General features: G+C 37.9%; 2 protein-coding genes across 18 annotated transcripts; both read right to left on the bottom strand.

Annotated features, from left to right (window-relative positions):
* Positions 1-605: 605 nt before the first annotated feature.
* LOC136208259 (uncharacterized) lies at positions 606-4727 on the bottom strand. Of its 14 annotated transcripts, none has more exons than XM_065999065.1 (8): positions 4643-4711; positions 3890-4143; positions 1960-2060; positions 1651-1877; positions 1511-1571; positions 1279-1445; positions 958-1168; positions 607-814 (listed from the first exon to the last, which is right to left on the bottom strand). In XM_065999065.1, exons 1-3 carry the CDS (start codon positions 4685-4687, stop codon positions 2024-2026), a joined length of 336 nt encoding a protein of 111 aa, XP_065855137.1. In that variant the 5' UTR covers positions 4688-4711; the 3' UTR covers positions 607-814; positions 958-1168; positions 1279-1445; positions 1511-1571; positions 1651-1877; positions 1960-2023. The 14 variants fall into 14 exon arrangements, 11 of the variants coding, with proteins under 11 accessions (XP_065855137.1, XP_065855138.1, XP_065855140.1 ...); XM_065999066.1 differs by having other exon boundaries at positions 1279-1421; XM_065999068.1 differs by having other exon boundaries at positions 1279-1571; positions 1651-1711; positions 1797-1877.
* Positions 4728-5998: 1271 nt separating this feature from the next.
* On the bottom strand, positions 5999-8766 carry LOC136208246 (vicilin Cor a 11.0101-like). 4 transcript variants are annotated; one of them, XM_065999046.1, is made up of 7 exons: positions 8329-8766; positions 7886-8035; positions 7700-7770; positions 7128-7355; positions 6858-7033; positions 6704-6787; positions 5999-6342 (listed from the first exon to the last, which is right to left on the bottom strand). In XM_065999046.1, the coding sequence occupies exons 5-7, from the start codon at positions 7014-7016 to the stop codon at positions 6322-6324; spliced, it is 264 nt and encodes an 87-aa protein (XP_065855118.1). In that variant the 5' UTR covers positions 7017-7033; positions 7128-7355; positions 7700-7770; positions 7886-8035; positions 8329-8766; the 3' UTR covers positions 5999-6321. The 4 variants fall into 4 exon arrangements, with proteins under 4 accessions (XP_065855118.1, XP_065855117.1, XP_065855116.1 ...); XM_065999045.1 differs by having other exon boundaries at positions 7128-7288; XM_065999044.1 differs by having other exon boundaries at positions 7700-7764.
* Between the last annotated feature and the right edge of the window lie 15691 nt (positions 8767-24457).

Below are 24457 nucleotides of genomic sequence, written 5' to 3'. Positions count from 1 at the left end.
CAAAAAAAGGGTCTATTACGACGCAAAAATTTAATGTTTAACGACGCTTTTCGGCGTCCCTAAATGCTTACCCACGCTTTACAAAGCGTCGTCCCAAATGTCGTTAAATCGCGTGTCGTTAATTTTAACGACACATAAAATGTTATGTCGGTAAATTTAATCCGACGACATACCGCATACAAGCGTCATCATGTTTCCAACACTTACATTTTTAGCGTCGTGACTTTTTTATATTATTTATTTTCAATTTCAGAAATTAACACTACGTTTTCATAAAACGTTGCAAAGTGAATGACACATAATATTTATGATGTTATTTCGCTTCAGAAAATATTAATAGCGTCTTAAATATCGCAACATTTTAATTTAAAAGTGTCTTAAAAACAACATTTTTTATACATCTTTTGTGACATTTCAATTACCATATAAACAAGGATTAATTTCATCCGTAACAAGCTTCATATTTAATTTTTATTTTTATTATTGTAATATTATTAAATTTATTATTATTATTAAACATTTACTAAATCTCAAATAAATTAATCAATATAATAAAATTAAATAAACTAAAAACATATATTTATAAATAATAATTAGATTTATACTCAACAACAAGAAATAAACCTAAATATTACAATTACCACTTCAAACCCATTGTATTAAGACTAAAATAATATAAAAAATTTCATTTAGCTTCACAGTTTACAAACTTATTTCAACAAAAAAAAAAACAATATATGTTGCGACAACTTCGGAGGTTTCAAACCGCCCAATACCATATTCTTTCTTGTTCGCACCGGAATTATTAGTTCACCTGTTTTGTTAACAGATGGTGAAAACAATAAATAAACAGAAACCATAATAAATAAACAATAATAATTTCAAAGTAATACAAATTCTTAGATTCAAAAACGTCAATGTGATTATCAGAAATAAGAAGCTCAAAGAATAATGTACCTCAATATTGAAGAATCCGTTACTCCAAGCCAAACATCTGGATGAGTCATGTTAGGTGTACAATGTAAGATAGTGACAATAACTTCAACAAATAACAGTATACCTCCTCTAGGGATATTATACTTATAATAGATGTTTTAGCATTGCCACCAACAGCAGCCTGAGCAGTATACGAGTTAGCTTGCTGTAACAATAAGGAATATGTCTTCCTCTGCATTTATAAGTTTGCGAATTAAAGCAGATCCGTATCCCTAGAATTTACTAAACTCGTGCATATTTCTGTATCAAATTCAACAAATAAACTGCAAGAGAAATAATTACCTCTGTTTTGCACCATCACTTAGTTTATTGATAAAGTTACCAAGAGCCAAACTCTTGTTGATATGCCTTCCTTTTTCCAAACGTATACCACCAGCTCCAGTTTTGGCGATCCTTTAGGACCCAGCTAAATCTACCAAGTTGTACTTCCCACATAGAAACCCGGTACACTAAATTTAATGAATCAAATACCAAACAGAAAGCAATAATGTAGACATGTTAAGAGACCACATACCAAGACTGAGACACGAATAAGCAGTAGAAGAGTTGATATCTCACCCCTTGCTTTCAATAACCTGGCGTATAGAGTAAGCAAAATCAAAATGACCGGATACTTATCAGAGGATTGTTACTTCAACATATGAAAAACGATACCATTCTGAATATTGTGTGAGATCTACTGATGCAAACGTTCATGTTTGTCTCTCCAAAATGCCTATTGACTAAGAATTGTTTTAAGCATATACAAGATCATCATCTTTACAGACGAACACAAAAGAAACTTAAGACAATATATAAACCTTCTCCTGGTGCCATGAGCTTGAACACTTGTTTTGCATTATCCACAATTTCCTCTCTGGGCTTGCAACAAAAATGTCATGCTGGAAAAAGAAAAAAACTCAATTGAATTGCACGTTCCAAACACATAATGAAAAAGTAATAAAGTGTCAGTCAGTATGGAACCTCCAAACTTTCATGTATTGGCAATTTTTGGATCTCCACAGCAAAAAGATCATTAATTTCTTCATTATAGGTCTCCATATAGGAAGCCTATATTAGATATCCTAAAAAAAAATGAGTAAAGTCAAGTCAAAACCACACTTTTGTAAGCATATAATGAGAAAGTTTCTTCATTCCATCAAGTCTTCATTCATATTTACGAATCAAAATCACCAATTCTCCATATATTCTTTTGATGAACAAAAAACTTCATTAGCTCAGAACAACCTTACAAAACAAAGACAAGAAGGCGATTAAGCCCAAAGATCCCAATTTTACAATTCAACTGATTATGATACTCATACAATCACTAAAAACTTACAGCAGACATAATCTAAATAAAACTTTGGAAGCCAAAAATTGTCTATTCTAAAAAAACACTTATTCCTAGCAACCAAGCCAATAGATGGTAGCCGTGAAACAAAATTCTCCATATTTGATATCTTATATTATAACGAATAGCAAAAATTTGAAAATGCTTGTTATAGAAAAGAGATGGAATAACAAGGAATTTTGATCAACGAACAGACTATGGTGTATTGGAATAGCCTATAAAGTTGATGTTTGGAATGAATAAAGCGATTCCTGTAAAAGAAGAGATGACTCTTCATTCATCCTACGGAAGAGACTGCCACCATTTTTACATCTGTTCTTCAGACTCTGTTATCTTCCTGAATGGGGCGATAGATACAAGTAAAATATAAGACTATTATACCATAAATCCGAACTAATCCCCAATTTACAAATCCCTAATTTACAAACCCCTAATCCATAAATGCCAATACAATTACTCAAATAAACTAACCTCAATCAAAGTCAGCGAAACCAATAGAGGGAATGAGGGAGCAAAATAGAAGGCTCAAAATGTGAGGGAGCAAAATTGAAGGCTCAAAATGTTGTTTTGACGAACGAAATCGATAGAGCAGGGAAGGACTTCAACTCCAGTTATAGTAGACTTGGTATCGAACAATCGGATTCGGACTACTGCTGGAAGGAAGAGACGACTGCGACAAATGGAAGGATTAGGGCGGCAAGAGTGATCTTGTGACTGAATTGAGAGGAAAACAAGAGAGAGAGAAAGAGGAACGATCAAGTCGTGGGTATCTGTTGGATCTCTAAAAAGAAAAGAGGGGGAAATTTTCATTTCATTCCCCCCTGTATTTTCCTTCTACTGTTTAATTTCATAAGAAAGAATATATTGGTAATTAAGTTGATTTTCAAATTTCAAAATTTAAAAAATTAATTAATCAATCACAATTGCATTTATATATATCGTAAAAGAAAGAAAAAAAGGAACGTGATACATTTGAAAGATATAAAAATATCTGATAACAACAAATTTTAGATATAGATATATTATTAAAAATCAATATCATTAGATCATTCAGAATATTAATATTGACAAAAATGGTTAGCATCTGCCCATTTGATACTTTCTATATTAATTCAAAATATAATCGTTTTTAACTTTGAAAATATGTTAACAGTAAGTTTTAAAAGCTTATTTATTTATTTTGAAAAAAACAAAAATTTAAAACCTTATGATAAAAATCGATACAATAAAGTGTCAGTCAGTCAGGACACCTTTTACGACGTAGACTTTATACCGTCGTTAACATAAATAAATACCGATGCTTTTCTTACATGCGTGGTTAATTTTTTAAAAATGCCATCGAATAATAATAAGCGTCTTTAAATGAGATAAAAGCCGACACAAATACGAAAGTGTGGTTAAATTTTAAAATATAAAGACACATGATAAAAAACGCCGCTAAAAAGTGTCGTAATAGACCCTTTTTTTGTAGTGAATATACGCATGCATGTGTAGAACGATTTTATAGTTCTCAATTAAGCAACCTGAATTTTATTTACCCCTTGTTAGTTAATTACTTACTTAGAAGTAATAACGGTCAAATCTGGGTTTTCTTCAAATTCTTTAACAAATGCTCCACCATTGAGATTATCATTAACATATATTGTTAAATCAGGCGATTCTGTTTTATCAAAGTTCTTCAATTTTTTGAGGTCGAGAGATTCAGAAGTGTGACAGTTCGGTTTTAAGGCTACAGTTTGTGGTATGCTCTCATATTCTTTAATTGCTTTCCAGTATTCGCCCATATCTTTCCTTGCACCAATGATGTTAGATGTCTGTTTGCACAATAACATACATATTTTAATAAAACTTTCATTAATTATATTATAAATAAAAGATAAACAGTATTTAAACTACTTGGATAAAACAATAAATTTAGGAGGGGTATTTTCATTTCGGGTTAAGAAAAGCTTATAGAAATTTAATTACAAGTGGGTTTATATATTGTTTCATTTATAAAGACTTCAATAACAATTACTAAAATTGAACCCAAATAAAAATATCACAGTAGTCGCTTTCTTATCAAAAAAGAAATTAAAGTGGAGCAGTAACTATATTGGTAATCAGTTTTGACCACATGGACATTAATGATCATGTAGTATTTAGTCATTTATCCTTAGATCTAGGCTTATTAGAATCTTAGGATGGATGTTCAAAGCATCATAAAACTTAGATTTAATAAGTCTAGATTTACCGGTGAATGATCACATTTATTTAGTCATTAAGATTTACGTGAATTACACAAATTGAATGGCTAATGAAAGGAATGCTTACCAAAAGAAGAGAGAAGAGGATGAAGAAAGCCAAGTAGGATCCCATTTTTCTTTTTCCTTTAACTGAAAGTAGTACAAAAATTTAGAATGATTCATCTTCTAATTTTCTCTCTCTATATAGAGAGATCAATATGTAAGAAGGAAATAAAAAAATGGATCCATGCACATGGCCAAGACTTTAGATGCCTCCTTACAATAATTTTAAATTATACGTAAATGTTAAATCTTGTACTTTTACATATTTAGAAAGACGTTAAAAGTTTATAAATATAGGCTTTAAGTTTTTTTTTCCCCACTAAAATCATCTAAATTTATCTACCTAACAAATATATAAAATAGTTTAACAGACGCAACGAATAAAATCATATTGTTGTTAATAGTTAATTCGACGTGTTAATTAATAATACTCTAAATCCTCTCCAGGAAACCGAAAAGAAACTTCTTTCTTCCTCCTTTCTCTTTTCCTTTTTTCTTATCAATCTTCCTATTTTGTTGATCTACTTTGAGGAGGACGAAGGATCTTCCTTCTTGCTCCTCACACCGGGTTAGATTTCTATAACTTTTTTATTGCTTTTTTAGTCAGTGTTCATATATTTTATCAGAACTCCTTATCCGTCTGATTGTATTTGCTCTCTATTATTCTGTCGTTTATGCTTTTTTCGGATTTAGCAAGAGCAGAAATGATTTATCTTATCCGTAGATCAATAAATCTACGTAGTTGCAACAAAAAAAAATGATTCAGATCTGAATATTCGGAATGGTCTAGAGGATGAAGTTTGGATTGCAGATGTTTTTCTACCGATTCGGATTAACGAGAAATATATTGTAGTCACTACAAAAAAATGGTCTATTACGACGCTAAAATAAATGGTTTAACGACGCTTTTCAATGTCCCTAAGTGATTACCCACACTTTTCAAAGCGTCGTCACAAGCGTCGTTAAATCGCGTGTCGTTAGTTTTAACGACACATAAAACCTTGTGTAGGTAAATTCAGTCTGACGACATTATCATGGAAAAACGTCGGCATGCTTCCAATGCTTACATTTTAGTGTCGCTGATTTTTCATATTATATATTTTTAATTTTCGAAATCTCAACTACGCTTTTAATAAAGCATCGCAAAATTAACGACACATAATTTTTGTTATGTCGTTATATCACTTCAGAAAATATTTATTACGTATTAAATGTTGCGACATTTTAATTTAAAAGCATCTCGAGATTAACAACATTTAATTATATAAACGTCTACATTTAACGCTTGAATATTATTACGTTCTCATTATGACAACATTTCATATATAAGCGTCTTGAATACAACAACACATCGATTAAAAATCTGTAAATTACGACATAATTACATAAATGTCTTCACTTAGCTACATTAAGAATAAATGCAACATCATTTATTTGTAACAAAAGCCCCTCAAATTGCAATATATAACCATTATTACATCATCAACATAAATATGTCCCTATTTTCAACATCATTAGAGGAAAAAAACAATTCTACTAAACCTTGAAAGTTCTAATAAAACAAAAAAAAATATAGCAATTCCACTACAAAGAGTTGCTTATAAGTCATATTCAAATGCTTGCTTGAAAGATGATGAAACGATTTACTTAAATCACGGTAAAATTAACTTCTTGAAATGCAGTTGCTTTGTTTTCCTCCCTTCATTAGCAATTAGGATGCATTCCCTGAAAATATGAGAGAGACAAAGTTAAATGCTTGAAAAGTTTGTTCTTTAATATATCATAGATTAAGTGAGAATAAATACTAAAGCTTGCTCAAACAAGGAGCAGCTGCTGCAAAGATGCAGAAGCCAATCTGGACAGGGGAAAGCAAAGACCCAGAAGCCAATCTAGACAGGGGAAAATGATAAATTTGCAGAAATTATTCGAAGAGGAAGATCTATTATAAGAATATATGAATGAGCTTATATTGTAAGTCATGAAAACCCACCAAATTTCAAAGCACTTTCAGTCCTACAAATAGAGTTGGAATACTTTCTATTAATAAATAGCTTATCTAATTACAACAAAACTGAAATACTCTTACATTTAGAGCAGCCTCAAGCAATTCCCAGCTGAATCCTCTGTAAAACGACTCTGGTTGATCTTCACCACCTGCTGATTGGAATGCCTGCATCATAGTATGTAATTCAGGGGGAAATTTTGATTGGTTAATTGCATAATCTGGACACCTGATTTACCTCGGCCTCTCCAGGAAGGTTAACAGGAAAGAGGAACTTGACGATTTGAAGTTTTTCACGTTCGTCGTTGTTGATGAGATATACATGAGTACCTGCTTCAACCCTTATCACATTTCCTCGTTCTATGTTGAAGCTCTCTCTCTTATCCTCTTGGACCATAGTTATAGTTCCTCGCCCTAGAATCAATTTCATCAATAAGACAGTAGTAGCTTGAGCATGAATTGCAGAAGAATAAAATTAAAATAAATAAATAAATTGAATTTGTTGTACCTCTAGCCACAAAGAGAACACTCTCGGCATCCAAATGGGTAGGAGCTATGAAAGTTTGAGGATTAGCTTCTAGAATTGCCACATGATAATGCTCGATTCCACGCAGAAGACCTGATTTATCAATGAATTTCTGAAGAACAGCAACTCTTCCGTGTTGAGTCCTGATTATGGAAGTGAAATGTTGGTCCTCGAAGACATAAGGATTCTCTCTTTCTATCAAATATATATCTAGGAAACACAAACATATAACACAAATATAACTAAAAGCAATTTATAAGACAAATCACTTTGCAAACTTTCATTGTTCAAAGCTATGTTGCCTGCCCCTGATTGGTTCCATTCACATAGTATAATATGTTGTTCAAATTTTATAACATCAATTATTTTCAGATATTATGCTTGGGGAGTATTAAAAAATGCTAATATTATTCAACCTATAAAAGAATGTATAATGCTCAAGAATGAAGGATTAAGATATCCAGCTCAAGTGCAAAACTAAATAAACAATTCAGGACAAAGCATATCCATATAACCCAACAAGTTTTGGAAGACACAATAGTAGAATCAATCACCTGTTCCCTTTTCTTCAACTCACATAGTCTTTGGCTTGGAGTTCCTTCTCCTTTGCTCTCAGTTCCTGGAGCTAAAAAAAATAAGCAAAATAGAAATTCTTGGATAAAAAAGGATATGCTCATATTATTCAGACATGTATTGCATAAATAAGCATTTTGAATTCCATCAAATAACTTTTTACTGACAAGGGGAAGGCCAATGTTGCACCACGATCATACGGTTTAGGAGGAAGGGGTGAAAGCTTTGCGATTGCGGGAGGAACCACCATTTAATTTCCAAATCCTTTCCCATTTGCTCCATCCTTTGCACTTCACCAAACCTGTAGTTCCCATTCTCTGTTCCACAAAAAATCACATCAAATCAATACAGAAGGTTTTCAATCTAAATCAAACTAAAAGAAAACCCAAGCTAATCATTTTTTCAATAGAAATTTGTCTCAGCCTAAATCAAACTTGAAAATGGCTTACAAAGACATCAAAAACTAAAATTAGTAGTGAAGTTAGAAAACCTAATAAAAATCAAAGGAATCTGAAATAGAGAAAGATAAATAGAATCGATCAATCCACAATTCGATTTCTAGGAAACTAGAGGTCCACAACCAAGAAACCAAAAAATTAAGAGAACATACCTGGAACCGATGATGAAGGAACGGAGTGCGACAACAATAGAGGATAAAGCGTGAAGAAGAGCAGGTCATCAAATTAGATTTTCAGTTTTCTTCCCAAAGTTATAGATCTGGAATATAAAGAAAGATTGAAAATTTCGCATATGGTAGGAGTGCTGATGCAAGCAGTAACCTTTGCATAGAGATTCACCATATCCGGCGGTTACAATGGCGAAGAAGGTCGCCAGTCCAAAGGAGAACGGAGAGAGGCCAAACGACAACGGCAACGACAAGAAGAGAAAATCGAGAAGAAGAACTAAAGAATCGGAGTATAAAACAACGAGAAAGAGGGAGAGATCACCGGTAACCGTAGAGGAGGCGAGACTGTTGGTGGCTTGACGGCGGGTTAGAAAACAAATGAGATGGGTTTGAGATATTCTTTTCTTTTTCTGAATTTTATTAATTGATAAAAGAAATTAGGTTAGACCATTTCACAATTCTTTTATGCATATTTATCATTAAACAAATATCTCAATTGAACGGATTTTAATTGAGTAATTTTTTTAAAAAAAAAGCAGCTATTATCCAGCAAAAACAGTTACACTAATGTGAATAAATTCATTATATATTTTAAAAATATGGCAACAAAAATAAAAAAAAAAAGTGTTCAAATTAAGAAAATAAATATCTGTACGCTTTTCATGAAATAGTCTTTATTTTTAAAAAAAATACCAATAGTTTTCTCCAAATATGTCGTTAAATTTTTTAAAATGACGACAAAAATTAAAAGTGTCATTAATGATTATAGAAGAGGACGCAAATTAGAACACTTGGTTGCATTTTTTATACGAGATAAAATAAAGTCAAATAAAAAAATTATCGAGACACTTTTTTACGACATAAATTTTAAACCGTCTTGAACTTAAAAAAATACCAATGCTTTTGGTAAAAGTGTAGTTATTTTTTTAAAAATGACATCACATAATAAAAAGTGTCGTTAAGTAACCATAAAAGCCGACACAAATTCTAAAATGTGGTTAAATTAAAAAATATAGAGACACCTGTCCAAAAGCGTTGCTAAAAAAGTGTCGTAATAGACCCTTTTTTTTGTAGTGAGTTTTGTGTTTTTTGTGCCTTTTATGGGTTCTTTTTGCTCTTTGTAGTCATTTTCATCCCTTCGTGGATATTGTATTTGTTTTAGTTTGTAATCATGTGAGGTTTTATTCCTTACATTTTGCTTGTTGTACTTCTTTATTTTTTATCTAATGAAATTACAAGCATTTTAAAAAAAAATTAATAATACTCGAATAGTAATTTTCAAAATTCCAATAACTTTAATAAATAGAAAATTAAAATTTCATTAAATTTTTTTTTTTTAATTGAAATACGGATCTAGGCCAATGGGAAGTCCAACCAGGTTGGCATCCCCGAAAAGGCAAAGAACCAAATATATAAATGAAGAGATGAAAAAAGTATGAAACCAGTACAAAGAATGTTTTAAGAAAATCTAAACATATCCCTACCAAGGGCATTATCTCTAGCAAGAAGGGAGCAGAAGTCTGGAAGAGTATTCCACATTTGTAAATCTGAGGCCAAACGTCTGTAATTAGCAAGAGCGTTCGCCACTTGATTTCCCTCACGGAACACATGAGAGACAACCACCTGAATATGTGTCATTGAATCTAAACAATTTAACCAATCCACACGCATTGTCCAGGGAATGATCTGCGCACGGGCACGGAAAATTCGAATAACGTAAGTCTCACTTTCAATCCAGAGACGAGTCCATCCACGTGACCTCGCAATTGAAACTACAAAAATAGCGGCTTGCAATTCCGCCATGTGTACCAAAGCACAATCAAGAGGGAAGGCAAATGATCCAAGGGGATGCCCCTGACTATTTCGAAAAACCACACCGCAACCAGCTCTACCCGAGATCACGGAGGCATCAATGTTAGCTTTAATCCAATCAGACGGAGGGGGCTTCCATCTAACTTCAATGATTCGAGGGGCCCTATGATGACGAGCGTTTAACCCGAGATTGTGGAGAATAGATAACCCCACAACAGAATTCCAAACCGATCCGTTGCTGATTCTATCAGAGCTACGAATTGCAGACCAAAGACAGCGTAATGCCTCATGAATGTTTGGTGGCTTGCTCTCAAAAATAGCAGCATTTCTTACAGACCAGATCAACCAAACAGCGTTGACAACCGCGACCTGCCAGAGGGAAAGGACTTGTGAACTGAACTTGTGTGAGAAGGCGTGTTGTAAGAGGGTCTGTAGAGAAGAATCAAGTACAAGTCTTCTACCAAATAAAGCCGATATGTTGAACCAGATTTGGGAAGCAAAGGGGCAATGAACAAGCAAATGGTCACTCATCTCATAAGCCACTAAACAGACCGGACAGCGAGATATTAGTGGCAGACCTCTAGCACGGAGCGCATCATAAGTTGCCAAAGCGCCCCAGTATGCACGCCAGCAAACCATGGAGTGCGACGGCTGAATAAAAGGTTTCCAAATTGATTGAAAACCCAAAGGCAAAGTCAGAGGAGCACGTAGCCAGTGATAGAATAACTTTACCGTGAAGAGGCCTGTTGTCCTCAGATGAGACTCTAGCAAGTGCACTAGATACAAGTAATAAAGTGATAAGTGAGTATCGTCTCCACAGGGATTGTGATTCAAATCAATATCGGAAATCGTTGCTAAACAGTGTGTGTTACAACAGTGTCTTCCTTTATGGTTGATTGTTTAACATTGGTTGTTTAATGACTCAAGCAGAATGATAAAACAAGGAAATGAGGTTACTTTGCAAAGATTTTAGGGAATAGAACAGGCTCGACATAACCGAACACGGTGTGCTACGTCTTACAACATTCCATGAATAAAAGACAATGCCAATGAAGACAAAGTATCAGTTTTGAAGTGAGTTTGAGTCAACTGTCGTGTGTTCTCAAACTCTTAAGATTTACTAACATCTTTAGCGTCCTAAAGATACGTTCTTTCTAGCATTAAGAGCAAAACTGCATTTCTAGATGAGAAAACCCTTGACACCAACTTCTAACTTGTCAGCTTCGAAGTTGGGAGATCAATAGAGATATCGGTGAAGATGAAAGCAGTGTCCTATCATTCATCTAACACATACATACATGCTTGAGCAAGAAAGTTAAATCCTCATTGACCACGACATTGGCAAAACACTAAATATTCATAAAAACATTGTAAAGCTTACATCACCGGGCCGGCCAGGCCGTGCCCGTTCAAAATGTCTACTCACTCATATCGAGCAGTGAGCAGAAGAGGATTCTTGATACAGCTTGAGACTCCATGAGAGCTCTCTTCTTCCTTCTATTCTACTTGTCTAAAAACTAAACTAAGAAAAATAATATCCGATGCCTAATCCTTCTCGGCTTTTCCTATTTAAAGGGAAAAGACAGAGGCTACCCAAAATCGGTACAACTTTCGTACCCTTTTTCACAAACTAAGTCAACTACCTACTACAATTAAAATAAACTAAAATGATTAACTTTTAGATTAACCCTTGAACACTCAAGGGGGTGAGACTTTAAATCATCTTGCTTCTTTGGGCAATCCCATCGCCACACACTTTCCCTGCCACTGCCACTTTCCTTTCACTGCCACTTTCCTTTCACTGCCACCTACGATCTGTCGCTGTCCGTCATTGGATAATCCGACGTTTGACCTCTAGATACAAGAAGGGCTCCACTCCTCATTGGCATTAGCGAAACAAGCTGTTTCCAGCGAGTTTAGCATTTTTCTTTGCTTATCTGCACAAGGACATTAATTAGCCCTTATTCCTTACAAAATGATATAAAAATACCCGAATTCCCTTATAAATTATATGTTAAACTTAGTCAATTTCATGCCTAACAAATACCCCCAAATCGAACCTTTGCTTGTCCTCAAGCAACAAATTGTAAGAAGGAATCAGAAAAAGAGTTAGGAATGAAATTAGTTTAATGAATAAGAACGAGGGGCACAGAAGCACAGAACGCTTTGCACAATTAGGAAATGAACAGATGCATGCTAAGGTTTCATCGAAGAGTAAAAGCTTGTTTTAAAAATTGTGTCCTTTTTGCTCAAGAAATTCCTCAAATCTTAAAATTTAGACTTCCTCTTTCACAAAGAGTTACCAACTGCCAGACATGCCTCACTAAGGAATGGAATAATTCACTCACTCTCGCATGGCATCTACTTGCCATAGGAAAACAAATGCGATTTCACTCCTCAGCTCAGACACCACACCCTTAGGGTGCGAGTTTGCCTATTGGTCCCGAATCTATGGGTCAAAGTTCTTCATGACATAGTCCAAAGGACTTTGTAAAGGTTGTAATGTTAGGCTTAGGCTCAGGTTTGACAGGGAAAAGCTATTTCAGTGTATGAATTCTGTCTTTTTACACTTTATTTAACATACGCAGCCTATAATGATTGCTGTTTACACACACTTTATCTACACAACCTGTTCACTCATAACCCAGTACTCTTTTGACTATTAATAAAGGTTCCTTCCTCCCCACATTATATTCCTTAGTTCATTCAATCTTTTCCTTAAGCAATGTTTGCTCAATTGCTTATATTCGCATAACTTAAGCACATGATTTTTTTTTTAAACAATTGGGTATTCGAAGCATAAGACAGAACTCAGGGTATTTTAGAGTTATAAGTGAAGGGAGAGGGCTATCATTCGTGGTTTTTCAGAAAGAGCAGGTCATGGCTCGACTTGGTTATCCTAATAATTGGGGTGCATAGCACAGGTGCCTTTTGTGTAGCGGAGGGAATAACTAAATGCCTTTTTCCTCCTATGAAAGTCAGAACCAATCACCGTTTCAACAGGGCACCAAGGCAAATTCTCCCTAAAGATAGTGAGTGCTGGCACACTCATAAAAAATCAATGCATACTATAGATGCATTATAAGGCTCAAGTTCTCACTATTTTCGGGGAAAATGCAGTAAGGCCATGATTACTAATTTTGACAGAGGAATTAAAAATTTAAAATTTTTTGGAACTTCCTGAATTAAGGAACACGAAGTGCAAACAAGCAATTAACACAACATAACACCAAATAGCATGCACAGTCTGCTCTTTGATTCCTACATAACACCAAAAATTCCCTAGATGGAACATACACAAGCAGAGAGAAAACAATGGAAACAAACAATAATTACCAAGGATATGCACAACAATTCTCAAGGGGTATTTGTTCTTCATCAAATCACTAATTTAAACAAACCGATTAACAGCATTTATCATGTTATTTCCGCATAAATTGTGATGCACACAATCCCCACCCCCAAAAGAAAAGAAAACATTGTCCTCAATGTTATTAATCACGGCAGCAGATTGTAGATAAGGTGACAACAAAATAGGCGGACCAAAACATGATAGAGTAAGGGTGTTAGAGGTTACCAGATGCTAGGACAGTGAATATTGGGACAGATCAGGCATGATGGGAAAGAGAGGAGTTAACCTCTCTATCCACAGGGGCAGGAATACCCTCCTCCTTCGAGGAGGCAGCATCGTTAGCCTTAACATTAGCACTGGCAGGTGTTTCGGGCACTTGTCTTACCAGACTTTTCATAGAGAAACCAGAGGGACTTTCCTTGGCATGTTGCTCAATGAAAAGGCTCTTGAGCATATCGATCTCGCCTTGTTGCGACACATACTTTTGCTCCATGGCGAATATCATTTCGCGGTTTTCCATATTCTGGGCAAACAGGGCGTTGAATCGATCCATTACATCTTCGCAGGTCAGCTTTGCACATTTCTTGTAAAATTCCAAGTCCTTCGGCTTCTCGACTTGCTCGGAATCTGACGATACTGATACAGTAGGCTCGCTTTTCCTTTTTCGGCTCTCTTTCTGCCGAGACGTGACAAAGTCAAACATCCAGACCCACTTCCCATTCACAATTTTTCCGAATAACATCTTTTGGAGGCTCTTGAGATCAATTGGGTCTGGGTGATTCACAATCGTGAGACGAGATCGGTCTTCCGGTTTAAAGACCCCGATCGACTCCGCAATCCTGGTGACTATGCTCCCACAACAAATGATCGACAAGTTTTTCTTGCAAAAAGCGCTGATGTACTCTCCGAACCAGAATCCCAAATTCATTCTTGGACCAACTGCCATACTCCACAACGCGGTGAGATCTGCATGTGGCATGGTGGCTTGGTTTTCCCGGGCGAAGATTGTACCGGAGATCAATTTGTGCAAATACCGAATAGCATAATCATCGATATTGGACGCCTTGGACGAACTACCGTCGTAATTTTTCTGTCCTGAAAGTGATTCCCAGAAAGACACATGGTCGAAAACATCAGGCGTTGTGGTGAATGCCTCTTTATAGCTCTCGGATTCTAAGTCGTCATCATCGGCAGCATTTAACATCTGGTTAAACAGGTTAAGCGAAGGCCTCTGGGAGTGACCCATGAGTCTGAAGCTAAACTTTCCCTCTTCATCAGGATCGGTTATCTCCACATTGTGCTTAAAAGTGGCCAAGAACTCCAGGGTTAGTTCCCGATAGGCAGGTTCCGTCATCTCAAAGAAGCATTCAAAGTGTCCTGCCTTCATGAGAGTGCGAACCCGATCTTCGAGCCTTACCCGCTTTAGGGTTCCCCAGCAAACTGTTCGGATGGGTCCGAACAGAAGTTTTGCTAACTCATCGTAGTACGCTTGTATAGTTGCGTCTTTGAACTGGGAGATCTTCTTGACCAGCTTCTCATCAGGAACAAAAGCCACAGTGCTTGGTTCCGCCATTTGTGCCTTTGCTTTTTCTTTCTTGGAAGATCCCTCTATTTTCACGTTTTTGCCCGAGCCTCGGGTTCTCATTTCGCTGTCCAGTTTAAGTAGGGTTTTCCAGTGGTATAGGGCACAGATCATGAACTGGCCGTGCGAAAAGAAATCTCAAAGAAAAGAAAAGAAATAAGGTGAATGACGAACTGATTTGAGATAAACCTTCTTTAAGTAGGGGAGAAGAGACGTCTTGTCGCCAATCCGTCATTAAGAGGTCGAATCTGATCATGCCACCTGGACAGATTGGCGGAAAGGCGTATATTTTCGAATTAGAACGAGGGGCAATGAACGATCCCGATTTGAATTGAGAATTTATTGCCCCCTAACCGTTCAATCTTATCGATGAGAAAATAGGCGGTAAGAGTGCCTATGTGTATAGGAGTGGACATTTCCACCTACCGACCTACTTTCCTTGATAAAATCTTTCCCCACTAACCAGGTACAATTGTACTACCACACCCATTTAAATGGGTATTGGGTTTTACAATTGTGCCTGACCAGAAGATAATCAACAAGAGACACAATTCAACAAATTCGACACAAAATTAAAATAAATAAAAGTAAAAGTAAAAAAGCAATCACATGCAAAGTTACTTGTGCTACAATTGGTGTTTGTAATTCACCGCATTTTCGTATGAGAACAGCCTGAATTCCTCCATTTCGCTCAGTTGTAAACTTCTCTGTTCACCAACAGCCTGCGTCTCAAAATTTAAAAATGTTAACGCCCAAAATGCGCGGTGTTCCATTTCCACCGGCAAGTGACAAGATTTCCCGTATAACAACCGAAACGGAGACATTCCAATCGGTGTTTTATAAGCGGTACGATATGCCCATAGAGCATCATCGAGCTTGTTTGCCCAATCCTTTCGAGAGTTGCCAACAGTTTTCTCTAAGATTCTTTTTATTTCTCTATTGGAGATCTCCACCTGTCCACTGGTTTGTGGATGGTATGGTGTGGCAACCCTGTGTGAGACTCCAAGTTTTCCCATTAATTTTTCAAATTTCACATTACAGAAGTGGATCCCTTGATCACTGATGATCGCTCGCGGGATCCCGAATCTGGCAAACAGTCTTTTCAGAAATTTGACTACCACACGGGCGTCATTGGTGGGACTAGCTATTGCTTCGACCCATTTGCTCACATAATCCACAACCACTAAGATGTATTTATTCCCTTGGGAAGTTGGGAATGGTCCCATAAAATTTATGCCCCAGATGTCAAAAATTTCGCACACAACTATGTTGTTTAGGGGCATAGCATTTCGAGCCGAAATGTTTCCAGTTCATTGGCACTCATTGCAAGTTCCAACGAATGCATTAGCATCCTTAAAGAGAGTGGGCCAGAAAAAACCTGATTGGAGAACCTTTGTCGTGGTACGGCTTGCACTATGGTGTCCTCCGGCTTCACGGTTATGACAGTGGCTTAGAACCTCATGTCCTTCTTCTTGCGATATGCATCTTCGAATGATTTGGTCCGCGCACAACCTGAAAAGGTAAGGGTCATCCCAAAAATAATATTTGATTTCGGAGAAAAACTTCCTTTTTTGATTCGTGGATAGGTCGTGTGGTTTGAGCGAAGTTGCAAGGTAATTAGCTATATCGGCGAACCATGGCGCAGACTGTGCCGCATATAGATGCTCGTCAGGAAACCTTTCCACGATTTCTGCTTGTTCAAACCTGCCTTTGTGATCTATCCTTGACAAATGATCTGCTGCAACATTCTTCGTTCCCTTTTTATCCTTAATTTCCAGATCGAACTCCTGAAGTAATAACAACCATCGGATCAACCTTGGCTTAGCATCCTTTTTCGCGAACAAGTATCGCAACGCTGCGTGATCTGTGTGAACAATCACCCTGGATAAGACCAAGTAGGGCCTGAATTTGTCGAAAGCATACATAACCGCCAGAAGTTCCTTCTCGGTAGTTGTATAGTTTTGCTGGGCCTCATTCAATGTCTTGTTGGCATAGTAGATAGGTCGAAACTTCTTCTCAATCCTCTGTCTAAGAACAGCTCCCACACAAGTGTCACTTGCGTCGCACATCATTTCAAAAGGTTGCTCCCAATCTGGTCCTGCCATTATAGGTGAATTGATCAGCTTAGTCTTCAAGAGCTCAAAGGCCTTCAAACAGTCTGCATTGAAAGAGAACTCAGCTTCCTTATGGAGTAGGGCTGACAATGGGAGTGCAATCTTTGAAAAATCTTTTATAAACCGACGATAAAACCCTGCGTGTCCCAAAAAACTTCTCACATCTTTGACGTTCGTAGGCACAGCCAGCTTCTCGATTACTTCCACTTTTGCCTTGTCTACTTCCATTCCTTTCTCAGAAATTTTATGCCCTAGGACAATTCCTCCAGTGACCATGAAATGGCACTTTTCCCAGTTCAAGACTAAGTTAGTCTCCTTGCATCGCGCGAGCACCTCTTCAAGGTTATTTAGACAGCTATCAAATGAGCTTCCATAGACCGAGAAGTCATCCATAAATATTTCCATAGTCCGCTCCACCATGTCATGAAAAATAGACATCATACATCTCTGGAAAGTGGCAGGAGCGTTGCACAGTCCGAAAGGCATCCTTCTGTAAGCATAAGTCCCATACGGACATGTGAACGTGGTTTTCTCCTGATCTTCGCAATGAATTGCGATTTGGTTATATCCTGAATACCCATCAAGAAAACAATAGAATGCGTAGCCCGCTAGTCTTTCTAACATCTGGTCAATGAAGGGTAAGGGGAAATGGTCCTTCCTTGTGGCTTCATTAAGCTTTCTGTAGTCGACACATACTCTCCACCCTGTTATTGTTCTTGTGGGTACTAGCTCGTCCTTCTCATTTAGGACTACGGTTGTTCCTCCTTTCTTTGGCACAACGTGGACAGGGCTTGTCCACACACTATCAGATATTGGGTAGATAATGCCAGCATCGAGAAGCTTGATCACCTCCTTTCTCACAACCTCATTCATATGGGGATTGAGCCTTCGTTGCGGCTGAACAGTTGGTCTGTGGTCCTTTTCCATCAAGATTCTATAAACACAGACTGCAGGGCTAATTCCTTTGATGTCATCTATTTTCCATGCTATTGCACTCTTGTTTCTTCGCAAGACCACCATTAGTTGCGCCTTTTGGTCAGGAGTTAATTTTGATGATATGATGACAGGGCTTCCGCTGGGTGGTTCAAGGAAATCGTACTCGAGATGTTTAGGCAACGGCTTCAATTATGGCTTAGACACAGGCACAGTTGGTACCTCTAGTGTTTCTTGATGAGTTGGAATAGCAGGGTCTGACGGAGGTGTCGGAAAGTTGCTTTCAATGGAACAGCCTGTTCCCTCGCATATGTTCACCTCTCTCCCCAATAAATTTTCTAATGTGTCATGTTCCTGCAAAGTAGTAAGACTCTGAAAATCATCTAAGAAACAGCATGTGTCATCATTATTATTCGCACGCCTCATTGCTTCATTCATTTTAAATATGACTTCCTCACCATTTATCCTTAAGAATAACTTTCCCTCTCCTACATCTATCAATGCTTTTCCTGTCGCTAGAAATGGTCTACCTAGGATAATAGGGACATGCAAATCTTCATCAATGTCCATTATAATGAAATCAACGGGCAAAATGAATTTTCCTACTTGGACTAACACGTCTTCCACTACTCCCCTAGGATAACATATAGAACGATCAGCTAATTGAATTGACATACGAGTGGGTTGTGGTTCTCCTAACCCGAGTTGTGCATATACAGAATATGGCATTAGGCTTATGCTAGCTCCTAGGTCGCAAAGTGCATTTTCAATAGTCAGCTTTCCAATTGAACAAGGAATCGAAAAACTCCCTGGATCTTTTAGTTTCTTTGGAAGCTGCTACTTGTTTTGGAGTATGGACGAACAGTCTCTGTTGAGTTGTATCATGGAAATGTTCTCCAGTGTCTTCCTGTTCGATAGGATATCTTTGAGGAACTTTGCATATATTGGCATCTGCGCCAGTGCTTCCACAAAAGGTATGTTGATATGCAGTTTCCTCAAAGTGTCCAACACTTTAGAATTCTGCTCCTCCAACTTCTTGTTGATTAGCCGCGTTGGATATGGCATAGGTGGGTCATACGGCTGTGGTGGTTTACATGCTCTTTCCTCCTTTTGATCTGGCTTACTTGCTTGGTTAGCCTTCCTCGTTTCTTCATTACCAGGAACAGCTTGTTCAAGTTCCCCTTCAGCTTCTTTGGATGTTCCTGCACGCTCAGCATCCTTGTTAGATAAAACAACTGGTTGAGTTTCCTTACCAGAACTTAAGGTGATTGCCATGACGTCGCCTTTAGGATTTGGCTCAGTATTGCTCGGCATTATCCCCTTTCCTTTTGATGTGGACGCGGCGATCTGGTGGACTTGTGTTTCCAGATTCTTGATCGATGCCTGCGTCTGTTTCATGAACTGCATCATCATTGTTTTCATATCTGGTTCGACTTCTTCCTTTTATGGCACAGGTTGCTTATAATGCTGCTGAGGTTGTCTTTGGTAATGTCCTCCTTGCTGTTGTTAATACCTCGGCTGATCTTAATACTGTGGTGGTCCCTGCTGGTCTGGTTGACCGGTCCATCCAAAATTTGGATGGTTCCTGGTTTCAGAGTTGTAGGTGTTAGAATAACGGTTAGGCTGATTCCTCTGATTGTACCCTGCGTAGTCGCATTCAGCCCGTGTGCCTTTTCCTTGCTTAACTCCAGGACAGTTGATATTGAAATGAGCTCCTCCGCAAAAACCACAACTTTCATTGAATGGTGGTTCACTAAATGGCGGTTCATTATGAATGGATGAGACATTTATCTTTCCCAGCTGCCGAGTAAGCTGTTCTACTTGGCTTGTTAGTTTTGACACGACATCCTCGTTTCCTGTCCTTTTTCCTAAACTTCTTGACGATTGCCAGTTGTAACTCGTGCTGACCACTTTCTCTATTAGGTCATATAAAGCTTGTGGCTCTAGATCTTCTAGGTTACCATTCGCGATAGATTCGATCTGGATTTTGTAAACGTTGGTCACGCCATTGTAAAAATTCTGCATTTGCATCCACATAGGGATACCGTGATTTGGCACCCTTCTGAGCAGCTCCTTGTATCTTTCCCACGCTTCAGCCAGCGACTCATCTTCGTCCTGTATGAAGCGTGACACTTCATTTCGTAGCTTGATGGCTTGTCGAGGTGGAAAATACTTCATTAGAAAAGCTCTTGCCATCTCTTCCCAACTCGTGATCGTTCCAGGCTGTAAATTTCGCAGCCATGTTTTTGCTTTATCCCTTAGTGAAAAAGGAAACAGCTTCAATCTGATCACGTCATCAGAGACACCTCTGTTCGACCTGAATATGTTGCACAAGGTGATGAATTCTTGAAGATGCCCATTAGGATCTTGAGATTAAAACCCATTAAATTGCACTGAGGCTTGGATCATTTGTATCATCGACCCTTTTACTTCGAACATGTTGTTTCCCTCTTTGGGCAATACGATACACGATGAGTGTCCCTCGGTAGTTGGCCTAGAGTAGTCTCTGATTCTCATAACAGGAGGGTTATTATTTTCTCCTTCCTCTTCTTGGTTTGGTGGAACTTGCTGTTCTGGTCCTTCCTTTCCAGCCATTCTTCTCTCTCTTTGCCTTTCTCTCTGTCTAGCACGTCGAGCTCCCGCTCTGTTTCATCTACACGTTCTCTCTAATTCGAGATCGATAGGAAAAATAGGAGGTGCAGCTCTACGCATAAACGGAAAATGACTTCTTTGTTCCTGCACGCCTTAACACACAGATTAAAAACACCCTATTTTACAGAAATTTCAGCTATAAATTTGTTGCTCTCAATCCCCGGCAACGGCGCCAAAAGACTTGTTGTCCTCAGATGAGACTCTAGCAAGTGCACTAGATACAAGTAATAAAGTGATAAGTGAGTATCGTCTCCACAGGGATTGTGATTCAAATCAATATCGAAAATCGTTGCTAAACAATGTGTGTTACAACAGTGTCTTCCTTTATGGTTGATTGTTTAATATTGGTTGTTTAATGACTCAGGCAGAATGATAAAACAAGGAAATGAGGTTACTTTGCAAAGATTTTAGGGAATAGAACAGGCTCGACATAACTGAACACGGTGTGCTACGTCTTACAACATTCCATGAATAAAAGACAATGCTAATAAAGCCAAAGTATCAGTTTTGAAGTGAGTTTGAGTCAACTGTCATGTGTTCTCAAACTCCTAAGATTTACTAACATCTTTAGCATCCTAAAGATACGTTCTTTCTAGCATTAAGAGCAAAACTGCATTTCTAGATGAGAAAACCCTTGACACCAACTTCTAACTTGTCAGCTTCGAAGTTGGGAGATCAATAGAGATATCGGTGAAGATGAAAGCAGTGTCCTATCATTCATCTAACACATACATACATGCTTGAGCAAGAAAGTTAAATCCTCATTGACCACGACATTGGAAAAACACTAAATATTCATAAAAACATTATAAAGCTTACATCACCGGGCCGGCCAGGCCGTGCCCGTTCAAAATGTCTACTCACTCATATCGAGCAGTGAGCAGAAGAGGATTCTTGATACAGCTTGAGACTCCATGAGAGCTCTCTTCTTCTTTCTATTCTACTTGTCTAAAAACTAAACTAAGAAAAATAATATCCGATGCCTAATCCTTCTCGGCTTTTCCTATTTAAAGGGAAAAGACAGAGACTACCCAAAATCGGTACAACTTTCGTACCCTTTTTCACAAACTAAGTCAACTACCTACTACAATTAAAATAAACTAAAATGATTAACTTTTAGATTAACCCTTGAACACTCAAGGGGGTGAGACTTTAAATCATCTTGCTTCTTTGGGCAATCCCATCGCCACACACTTTCCCTGCCACTGCCACTGCCACTTTCCTTTCACTGCCACCTACGATCTGTCGTTGTCCGTCATTGGATAATCCGGCATTTGACCGCTGGATACAAGAAGGGCTCCACTCCTCATTGGCATTAGCGAAACAAGCTGTTTCCAGCGAGTTTAGCATTTTTCTTTGCTTATCTGCACAAGGACATTAATTAGCCCTTATTCCTTACAAAATGATATAAAAATACCCGAATTCCCTTATAAATTATCTGTTAAACTTAGTCAATTTCATGCCTAACAAGGCCATTACTCGCAGGTCTCCAAAAACATCAATCCTATTCAGACCCATTTCCATGCATATTCCGGATGCTTTGGTGCAACGGACTAGCCAGCATCGGAAGATCCCACCAGTTGCCATTTTCATAAAAATCTGAGATTCTATCAGTGAGCTTCAAACGGTCTGACATAGAAATCCCAAGATGTTCAGCCAGGGGAGGCAAAATCCATTCCGAATTCCAGAATGACAACTCAAAAGATGATCTAAATGACAAAAAACAATTCTCCCATAACTTGAGAGACCACCAAACAGACGATCGCTGCAACCGAAACTTTGGCATACCAGCCCTATTTAGAAGCTGCATCCTCAACCAATTAAAGCATAAAGAATTAGAGGAAAGAAAGCCCCACGCCAATTTACCACTCATAGCCAAGTTAAGGGTCGAGAGGTGTTTAATACCCAACCCTCCTTCCTTTAAGGACTTTAAGCAAACCTTCCAGGGAACAGTAACAAGCTTTTTGGAAAAAACTGAACCCGTCCAAATGAAATTCCTCATGTGTCTATTGAGTCTATTTAGCAAACTCACAGGCCATTTGTAAACCATAAAGGTGTGGATCAGAGAGCTAGTGATAACTGAATTAACAAGTGTCAGCCTACCAGCCATAGAGAGAGACGTCCCCGCCCAGCGCGAGAAAGAGAGAATAATTCTATCTGCAGTTGCCGTAAGGTATTTAGCTCCTGGGATCCCTTGAAAAAGAGGAACGCCTAAGTAATTAAACGGGAGAGATCCAATTTTGATTCCAATTAGACCCGCCAATCTGTTCCGACGTCTAAGTAAGATCGATTCCCCGAAGAAAATCTCAGACTTTTGCCAATTCACTAATTGTCCAGATAGAGAGCCATATAAATCAAAAATATCCATAAGAGCATGTATGTTCGAGATGCTTGCCCTGCAGAAAACTAAAATATCATCTGCATAAAACAAGTGCGAAGGCATTACAGAAGAAGTAGAATAACCCATCGGAGACAACGACCCACGCAGGGTGTGAGCATTGATAAAACGGCTAAGGAAATCCTCCGCTAAACCAAATAGAAGAGGAGAAAGAGGATCTCCTTGTCTTACTCCTCGAGAGCAAGAGAAATACCCAGCAGATCCATTAGCAGTGAGAATCGAGATATGATCCGAAGAGAGTATCGCATGAATCCAATCAATGAATTGAGAGGAAAAACCAAACGACTTAAGAACTTCAAGCAGAAATTGCCAGTTTAACGTATCAAAGGCTTTCCTAATGTCCACCTTCAGGCACATGTTACCACCAAAACATTTTTTATTCAAGAGATTGACACCTTCAGAAGCGATTGCAATGCACTGATGGATTTGGCGCCCTTTTATGAATCCAAATTGATTCTCTATAACAATTCGGCTAGCAATAATGGCGAGCCTATCAGCTAAGATCTTTGAGATGATTTTGAATGTGAAATTGCTCATAACAATCGGCCTATACTGTTCAATTGTCGAGGCACCAGGGACTTTGGGGATAAGTGCCATCAAGCTTGAATTCAGCCCACCAGAGATTTTCCCATGCTGAAAGAACCACTGAACCATTTTACACACGTCACTACCCACAATGCTCCAATAGGACTGAAAGAAATGACCGGTGAAGCCGTCAGGGCCAGGAGAGCTAGAAGGATCCATGGAAAAAACCGTATGACAGATGCAATCCTCATCAGGGCAGACAGCTAGAGAAGTGTTCTCAAAATCCGTCACAACCCGAGGAACCATATCAGAAACCAGAGACAAATCCACCGGATTCCCACCTGTGCTGGTGAACAGGTTATCATAGTAATAGATAATATGATTAGAAATAATATTTGGGTCAGTGTGAGAAACCCCATCAATTGTTAAGGCAGAAATTCTCATATACGATTTTCGCATCGCAGAGACACGTTGAAAGTAGCTTGTATTATGGTCACCCTCAGCAAGCCACCGCACTCGGCTTTTTTCTTTCAAATATGTTTCTTGCTGAAGCAAGTGAAGGTCCAACTTATCATGAGCGGCCAACTCACGTTCCTGAAGATTCAATGACCATCCAGCAGATTGAATAGTCTGCTGAATATCTGCAAGGGAGCTGCGCGCCTCATCAATGTTAACATTGAAGTTACAAAAAATATTAATATTCCAATTTCTTAAAATAGTCCTCAGACCACGTAACTTATGACACA

This window comes from Euphorbia lathyris, chromosome 10, assembly GCF_963576675.1.
Source record: "Euphorbia lathyris chromosome 10, ddEupLath1.1, whole genome shotgun sequence".
Classification (NCBI taxonomy): Eukaryota; Viridiplantae; Streptophyta; class Magnoliopsida; order Malpighiales; family Euphorbiaceae; genus Euphorbia; species Euphorbia lathyris.
Note: the sequence above shows the minus strand (reverse complement) of the source record. Positions and strands in the feature narration are given on the sequence as shown.